Here is a 9,361-nt window from a genome sequence, read left to right on the forward strand (position 1 = left end):
TTTTAAGACATTTAAGTTTTGGGATTTTGGCTCTAAACTTCATAATTAAAACACTTCTGGAAACGTTTTTTATTTAAATAAAAAGTCACAGGGGACTTTAATGATCTTTTTATGCCCTTCTATCTCCGTCCACTTGATGCAAGCGAGACAGCAGATGTTTACTCGTCAAACGGAGATGTCGCATGAATTTGAGGAATCTTTTCCTCCGCACATACCTGTAATGAGGTCACACAATTCCCCCCAAAAACCTCCTGCGGGTTCCTTCCACCACCCGCTGATTCATCCAGAGATAAACCATTCGTCCGACTGTCAGTTTTTCTCTTTTTTTTGACCAAACTTCGGGGACTCGGCGGGGAACTCTCTGTGTACATGAGATGACAGATGAGCCAACTTCCTCCCCAATTGGGCCTATGGATAATCGCTCTGGAGGCTTCCCTCATCAATCCCCGTTGCAAGACAAACTGTGGTTTTGGGGTAGGGATTAAGTGGCTTTAAAGGAGTCTTGAGGTAGATGGGTGGGTAGTTAGTGGTTAGACAAAAGTGATGGGGGGGCTTTAGGACGGATGACCCCCGCCAGGGCGCCACGGACTGCACACATCCCTTCCCCTTCAATTGCATGTTTCTCCATAAGCTGCTTGTCTCTATATTTCTTGTTGGCATTAATCATCCGGCCGTCCCGGAGTCTGGAGGAGACTGTGGTTTGGTGTTTTAATGGTGAGACGGGGCTGAAGTGGACCTTTCTCCCTGCTAAACACTAATATTGTCCATAAACACAGCTTCATGTTTTACCCCCAACCACAAATTCTTTGGATTTGCTTCACTGAACTGTGGCAGACCTTGGTTCCATAATTCAAACCTCTAATGAAATTACAAATACCCGAGAGAGTGCTGAGGTAGACACAAGCCTTTTGGAAAATAGCTATTATCATCAGGGGGAGCTCGCTATGTTTTGTTTTTCAGAATGGCACGATAATGCCATGGTAATGTTTTTTGTCTGCAATTGTTCCTTTTTACAATTAGTCATGGCAGCCTTTGACGGCACTTTTTTTTTAAAAATAGTTTCACTTCCAGGCCTTCTAACTGTAGCGTTTCACAAAACCACCTTAATTGGCTTCCCAGGCTCTTCAAAGGTGGGTTTTAAAACAAACAAAACCTGACGCCTCAATTATTTATGCGTCACGGAGTCTCCAAAAGCGACTGGTAAGTGCAGTTAATTACAGTAAAACGGCATTTAATTCACCGTGCAGCTCACACACAGATAGCGGCGCTAGCGTGCGCACGGAAGCGACCGCATGCGTGCGTGCTGCTACACAGACAGGATGTGCCGTGTGCAAAACGAGCGATGAACGGTTCACTCTGTGGCAATTACACACAAAGAAACCGTGTCATTATCTGTGTTTGCGGATTGTACTTTTCCCAGCTACACTTGACCGTTGGGTCGTTAGCAATTGGTGGGGGTTTTGGAGGGGCGGGGCTTCTTTTTTGGAAATGCATTTCAATGCCAGCTTTGCCAAGAGGCTATTTAAGCACTTTGGGCAGCGATTTGTTACCACAATTCATCTTGATAATGACTAGCAGCTCAGATATAATACTTTCAGTGACAGAAAGTGTTTAAAGGGGGAGAGTGAGCGGCAATTACACTGAAAAAAGTCAAACGTTGGATCAATTAGCAAAAGTTCTGTCATTTGTTGCATTTAAAATTATTAGTTTGTATCAAATTCCAATTTTGAGTTCATAGTTAATTCAAAAGTTTTACTATAACATCTGTACACTGTAAAAAGTGTAACGTTGAATCAATTAACAAAAGTTTTGTAATTTGTTGCATTCAAAAATATTAGTTTGTATCAAATTTTAATTTTGAGTTGATTAACTAAACTTAAGCTTTATGATGGGATCTGTACACTGTAAAAAGTGAAACGTTGGATCAATTCACAAAAGTTCTGTACTTTGTTGCATTTTAAATCATTCAACATCAATTAATTCAGTTTGTTTCCATTTTTAATTTTAAGTTGATGGTTAACTCAAGTCAAAAGTTTTATGATAACATCCGTACACTGAAAAAAGTGAAACGTTGAATCAGTTCACAAATTTTCTGTCACTTGTTATATTTAAAATTGTTAATTTGTATAAATTTAGATTTGTAGTTGGTGACTAGCCTTACTCCGAAGTTTTATGATAGCATCTGTACACTAAAAAAAAGTGAAACGTTGGATCAGTTCAGAAAAACTTCTTCAATTTGTTGAATTTAAAATTATTAGTTTATTTATTAGTTTATTTATTGAGTTGAGGGTAAAATCAACTTTGAAGAGCCCGGGAAGCCAATCACATACACTGTAAAAAGTAAACCGTTGAATCAATTAACAAAAGTTTTGTAATTTGTTGCATTTAAATTTATTAGTTTGAACCAAATTTAAATTCTGAGTTAATTAACTAGACATGAAAGTTTTATGATAGCATCCGTACACTGAAAAAGGTGAAACGTTGGATCAATTAACAAAAGTAATTTGTGTAATTTTTTAGATTTAAAATTATTAGTTTGTATAATATTTTAATTTTTGAGTTGATGGTTAATTTAACTCAAAAGTTTCTTTTGATTCAAACTAATAATTTTAATTGCAGAACTTTTATTAATTAATTAACGTTTCAATTTTTTCAGTGGACAAATTCTATGATAACATGGGGGTTACTGAGGATTGTGGTGATACTATTTACCTGTCGAAATCAACAAAGGTGCTTCTTTTCTCAAATTCTTTATGCCAAAAATCCCCTTTTACTACCTTTGATGTTTAGCTAAAATATTTTAAATGGATCTGTTTTTAAAATATAATTGAAGTTTGAAGTAATTGTCATCAAATACACCGCTAAAGTGAAACATTGAATCAATTGAGTTTTATGAACTTGTTACATTTAAAATTATTAGTTGTATCAAATTCAAATTTTGAGTTGATGGTTAAGTAAACTCAAAAGTCTTATGATGGCATCTTTACTCTGTAAAAAGTGAAATGTTGATTCAATTAACATAAGTTCTGTAATTTGTTACAACTAAAATTTCTAGTTTGTATCAAATTAAAATTTTAGGTTAATTTAACTCAAGTTTTATGAAAGCGTCTGTACACTGTAAAAAAGTTATAAGTTGGATCAATTAACAAAAGTTCTGTAATTTGTTACATTTAAAATTATTTTGTATCAAATTTTAAATTTTGAGTTGATGTTGACTAAACTCAAAAGTATTATATAGCATCTGTACACTGTAAAAAGTGAAACGTTGGATTAATTTAAAAAGTTCTGGTATTTGTTGCATTTAAAGTTATTAGTTTGTGTCAAATTCGATTTGGAGTTATTAAGTTAACTCAAAAGTTTTATGAAAGCGTCTGTACACTGTAAAAAAGTTATAAGTTGGATCAATTACCAAAAGTTCTGTTATTTGTTACATTTAAAATTAGTTTGTATCAAATTAGAAATGTTGAGTTCATGGTTAACTCAACTCAAAAGTATTATATAGCATCTGTACACTGTAAAAAATTGAAATGGTGAAATAATTTTTAAAATTTCTGTAATTTGTTGCATTTAAAGTTATTAGTTTGTATAACTCAACTCAAAAGTTTTATTTGAAATGTAAAAAAATGCAGAACTTTTTAAAAAATGTATCCGTTTCATTTTTTACAGTGTACAGAAGATTACAATGATACTATTTTACCTGCAGAAATTGACAAAAGCTTCCCTTTCCTTAAATTCTTTGACTGTTGAAATATTTTAGACCTAAAAATCCCCATTTACTCCCTTTGGTGTTAAGCTAAAAAAGTGTTTTAATGCATATGTCTTTAAATTATAACTTAAGTTTGACTTAATCTTCACCAAATACACTGTAAAAAGTGAAACGTTGAATCAGTTAACAAAAGTTTTTAAAAATGTATTACATTTATTACGTTTTCATCAAATACAAACAACTTAAAATTTTAATTTAATAAAAACTAATATTTTTAAATGTAACAAATAATGGAACTTGATCCAACGTTTCACTTTTTACAGTGTAATTAACCTTTTTCCCATAAAATGCTGTTTTAACCTTTTAATTGGGTCATTTAAAGTTGTAGATTTCCCATCAATGCCAGTTTTTTTTTTCATATTTCAGTGCGTCTGTGAGCTAAATCCTCTTTGACTGTACAAGCTTGTGCAGTCACTGGAGCCGTAAGCAGGATCAGGCTACCGCCGTCCACCGCACACGCGTGGTAGAAACCAACACTCGCTCGGGCGCATGTATTCACCGATAATGCCAAAGCCACATCGGCGCACACACAAAAGAGTTAATAAAGATTATGTCCTACATGAAAAATACAGGTTAGCCGTGTGTGTCATTAAGTCTCGTTTTGTTTTTCTTGTTCACTGGAGAACCGAAGCAGACTGTTAATCTTTCCGAGCGCAACTTTCTGTCATCGCTCACTAATTTTCTCCCTCATAACACTAATTATCTACAACCTCCAGCCACTAATTATAGTCATTCAGCACACAGGCATATCCAGGACACCTTAAAGTGTCTAGAACGTGTAGATTCCTACACTGGGTGGGAATCAAACCATCTCTGTTTGCCCAGAGATGAAATAGCCGTCAAGCCCCCGCGGTTCCAATTACACGGTCGTGTCGTTCAAGAAGTCGCCAAAGTCTCACGCTTGGGTGTCAGTCCAGCAGCTTTTCTCCCCATTGACCCTTAAAAATGTACAGTTTCATTAGTTTGACAGCTGAAATTATACCGTGCTCGCACGGGTGAGTTGTTTTAAAAGCCTTTTAATAAGTGTTTAACTGCAGAGCAATCGCAGAGAAACGCGGCTCATGTACCTCTCACCGCAGTGGGCAGATAATCAGCCGGCGATGCAGTCAGGAACGCTCGTCCACCTTCAATGGTCCTTGCGTCCGCTTCCAGGTTTCGGTTTCCATGGCGACATAATCTGTAGTATCCTCAGGCTCGCAGAGATCCTCAGCGAGTTCCTCAGCGTCCCATTGTGTCAAATCCGTCGTAGGATTTTGGCTTCAGAAGAGAGAATCTCCAGTTTCTGAACGTAAGTGCTGTGGAGACGGTCTTGGAGAGAGTTGGAGCCTGAATAAGTTTGAATGCCAGCCACCCCACCTCCTCCTTCCAGACTGGGAGGGTTTTTCTCCTCCTATTGGCCCAGGTCAGTGTGTTGCTTCCATTCAGGTCCCTCTCCTCTTATTTGAACAAATGGAAAAAAATTTGTTTTCCCCTTTCACTTCAAAATCTTTTATCATCAATTCTAAAATGAGTTTTTCCGTTTGTGCCATAAGAGATGATGAAAAAAATCAATGTTTCCCTGCAAATCTCCAACACTAAATCATCATCTGCTGCTGCTGCTATAAAAAGACTTCACAGTAAAGTTTTAAACTCCATAAATCCTGATGTCTGGGACAATTACATTCCTGTATGTGACTCTACTGGTCATTTTTGTCATCAAAGAGTCAAAAATGGAAGTTTCTCTGCAGGATGACACTTCTGCAAAGTTTCATCTATGTTGCAGATCTGTCCTGAGGAGGTCTCCACACCAGCAAACCAGGCAGTCGGAAACAGCGTATTACCCTCTAGTGGTGGAAAGGAGAAGTGCTGGGAATAGACAACTTTAAAAAACACTAAATTAGTCAAAAATGTTGAAAAAAATTAACAATAAAAGCATTTTATTTTGGTCATTTTACCTTAATATAAGTATGTTTAAAATCTGACTAAATAAAATTAAAAAACAGACAATTGTTACATATAGAGGGCCAACTTTAATAATACAAGTAAGTAAAAGTGTCTTTAAATATGGTATAAAAATAAATACAGGAAAGAATAACAAAGATTTATGTTCTACATAAGACAGGACACTTTGTTTTTTTTTATCTTCTTCTTTTGAAAATCTGACTTTACAGGTGGCAATGAGAAAACGTGCTAATTATTGTAGTGCAATAAAAGAATTCAAAGCCAAATAAATAAATAAATGCACAAGAAATAATACAAATCAGAATCATAATATATATATGTCCATATATATATATTGTATATTCATTCTGCACAACACTTCCCATAGCGCAACAAAGTGTATCCTGACATCATGTGGAGAGATTTATCATATTTTTATTTTTTCTGTTTTTTCTCTCGGACGTCGTTTCAGGAGGAAGCGAGAGAGAAAAGGGCTTCAGCGTCAGTGCTGGAAAGAACTGGATTTTTACTTTCTGCCAGCGTCGTCACAAGTCCTTCCTTTCCGAAAAAAACTGGACTATATCAGGTACGGAAAGAGCGGAGAGGGGCGGGAGCGTCCTCTCCGTGGACATGCAACATCCGGTGGACAACAGACAAACGTCTGGCTGAGCTGAGAGCGGACGACAGACAGAGATGATGAAGAGATGGGAGGCTCGCCCTCGCCGTGTCCCAGAGAAAGGGGGGGATTGATTTTAGCATGATGGCACACGAGTCGTCAATCCTTCTGTGTGCCCGTGGTTCCCCCTGTACGAGAGAACACAGAATAAACAGGCTGTTGCAGACGGGAAATGCAGAAATACAGGATTTTTCTATCTATTTCTGACATTTCAGGCTTTATTTTGTTATATTGGGAAGAAAAAGACACTTTATCAGTTAATTTATTTACATTTATTTTCATAGTTTGCTACAAAAAGATAATAAAAAATAGGAATGTAATGATTTTGTCTATGATTTTATGAATCTTATTGTTACTTTTAGCCAAATAATAGGTTAAAAAATAGATTTACAATGCATTTATTTAAAAAGAAGTGGAATAAAAAAATAATTTAAGTGAAAGTGATATAAAAAAAGACTTTTTTCCTCTTTTCAATGGTTTAAAGGGTAAAATAAGTCAACTGAATACATTTAAGCTTAAATATCAACTATTACTCCATGCATTTTAACTATAAATTAACTTTTATTGATGAAAAAGTTAAAAAATTTACTTATTTGTAAAAATTTCCTTTAAATGTGTTATTTTGTGAATTATTTTTCCTTTCAAACTATTATTTTGCTAACATATAAACAAATATATCAAAAGGAAACCCTTTTTGTATCAATTCTACATTTAGTTTCTCACCTGTGCGTACATAAGAAGTTATTTTTTAAGAAATGTTTTTATAAAAATAGGGAAAAAAGAAATAGAATAAATGTATTCAAGAAAAAATTTAAAACATTTTTCAATTTAGCAATATTATTCTCAAACCTAACTATTGTCATACATATAAGGCTAGATGCCAAACTGGTAATCTGTGCATTTTAACTATAAATTACCATTTTATTTGATAAAAATTTTAAAAATATCAGAAATTTACTTTAAATGTTAGATACATACGAATATATCAAAAGAAAACCCTTTATGCATCAATTCTGAACTTGGTTTTTTAACTGTGAGTAAATAAATACTTAATTGTTAAGCTAATTTTAATGAAAAATTGAAATAAATTAGAATAAATGTGACTTCTATTCTAAAACAAAATTTGAATTTGGCAATATTATTGTCAAAACTAGCCATGAGCATATTATACCATCTTCAGATGGTAAATAAAGTGAACTGGACGTTACCTGTGATTGAGAGCCTTTAGAACAAGTTCTTACTTTTCTGTGGAGACAGAATAACAGACTTTTAGGGCATAAAACTGGTATATATTTTTTTTAATTTTATCTTTTTAATTTAACAGCAAACAAAAACAAACACATTCACAGAGGCTGGTGCTGAATAATAAAAAATAAAAAAAACAAATAAGGCATAATACTTAAATCGTCTTTGCCAGCATGACAGACAGGGAGTGTGTAGGAGGTGTGAGACACAGGAGGCTTCAAGCACAGATATACACCAGTCTAATTTCAAATTATTTGTCATATTGTGACAACCCCTGATTTTCTACTATTAATAGTGCTGTCTGCGAGTCTGACATGGATCCTGATCAACCGTTTCACTGCTCCACACCTTAAACAAACTGTCAGAGAAGCCGATCCGTTTGTTTTTTCCACACACACCAACACTCTGGTGTCCATTTTTCCACAAATGAGAATTTTTTGCAGATAATTCTACTATCAATTTGGCAGATCTCATTCACTAAAGTCTTGTTTGTACCTTCTTCTTAGCCTGTAATAGCTCCTGGTAGGCACTGGAACGGATGAAACGACTGTAAGAATCACTCTTCATTAATTTGTAGATATGTTCCTGTGGAAGAAACACAAAATATTAAGAAATGGACACAAATAGAAAAAACAAATGCAACTACCTGCAGTAATGCTAGTGTGACTGTGTCACTGAAGGTGCCGAAGATTTTTGCTGAAATTACTCTAATTGCTGAAGGGATTTGCTGAAAATGCAAAAATTGCTAAAAAACTGGAAATTTTGTTACAGAACCATAAAAGAGCGCTGAAATTGAACTAAATTTCTGAAAATGTTGTAATAAAAATGCGTAAAAATCTCTAATACATGCCAATTTTTCAAAAAGGTTTAGTGTTTTGCTTAAATGTGAGCTTAACTCCAAATTAGCTTAAAAACCTAAGTAGATACCAAATTTGCCAAAAAAAAGCTAGCTTGTTGCTTGAATACTAGCTAAATTCCAAAATAGCCAAAAATTCCTCTGTAAACTAAATTAGTTAAAATGTTATCCTGTTGCTAAAAAAAGCTAAACTCTAAATTAGCCTAAAAACCCCCCAGTAGATAACAAATTAGCCCAAAACATTAGCATGTTGCTAAAATATTAGCTAAATGACAAATTAGCCTATAAAAAAATCAGTAGATAACAAATTAGCTAAAAACGTTAGCTTAGTGCTAAAATATTTGCCAAACAACATATTAGACTATAAAATCCTAAGTAGATAAAAATTTTCCAAAAACATTAGCACTGTGCTAAAATATTAGCTATATGAGAAATTAGCCTATAGAAATCCTCAGTAGATAACAAATTAGCCAAAAATGTTAGCCTGTTGCTAAAATATGAGCTAAGCACAAAATTAGCATATAAAAACCTTAGTAGATAATGCATTAGTGAAAAACGTTAGCATGGTGCTAAAATATTAGGTGAACTCTATTTTTTTTAATTATTATAAAAGATGAAAACATAGCCCACAAGCTTTAATGTCAGAAATAATGGTCGATCAATTGTTACCTGTGCATCTTCAAAGGCGTAGCGTCCGGGATCTTTGACATTCTGGGTGGTTTTGTCGTAGCTTTTGGAGTCCACGTTGATGGCGCTGGGGGCCCCAGGAGCCAAAAACTCCTGCCAGATTTCCTGAACTCTCGTTGGAACTTCTCTGATGGGACGTTTCTTCAGTTCCTGGACTGCTAACCAGAACCTACGTGACAAAGATGAGAGTTTGCTGGACTTAAGACCAACA

At 34.7% G+C, this 9,361-nt stretch overlaps 2 protein-coding genes across 4 annotated transcripts in view; both read right to left on the bottom strand.

The window, feature by feature from the left end:
* Nucleotides 1–5,275, bottom strand: part of grem2a (gremlin 2, DAN family BMP antagonist a) — an 11,027-nt gene extending 5,752 nt beyond the window's left edge. The window contains exon 1 of one of the 2 annotated variants that reach the window (XM_036215676.1): nt 4,841–5,275. The gene's annotated coding sequence lies outside the window, so the exon portion shown is untranslated. Of the gene's footprint in view, nt 1–4,833 lie in introns of both variants that reach the window. The other variant, XM_024296500.2, reaches the window with a different exon arrangement.
* A 480-nt stretch (nt 5,276–5,755) lies between these two features.
* LOC112161778 (regulator of G-protein signaling 7) overlaps nt 5,756–9,361 on the bottom strand; it is an 84,621-nt gene continuing 81,015 nt past the window's right edge. For both annotated transcript variants that reach the window (XM_024297228.2, XM_036215677.1), the window contains exons 16-18: nt 8,103–8,192; nt 7,571–7,607; nt 5,756–6,490 (exon numbers count right to left, since the gene is read on the bottom strand). In XM_024297228.2, coding sequence (XP_024152996.1) covers nt 7,587–7,607; nt 8,103–8,192 — 111 coding nt within the window. In that variant the 3' untranslated portion in view covers nt 5,756–6,490; nt 7,571–7,586. The remainder of the gene's footprint in view (nt 6,491–7,570; nt 7,608–8,102; nt 8,193–9,361) is intronic.

The sequence above is a fragment of the Oryzias melastigma genome, linkage group LG15, assembly GCF_002922805.2.
Source record: "Oryzias melastigma strain HK-1 linkage group LG15, ASM292280v2, whole genome shotgun sequence".
In the NCBI taxonomy this organism is placed as follows: domain Eukaryota; kingdom Metazoa; phylum Chordata; class Actinopteri; order Beloniformes; family Adrianichthyidae; genus Oryzias; species Oryzias melastigma.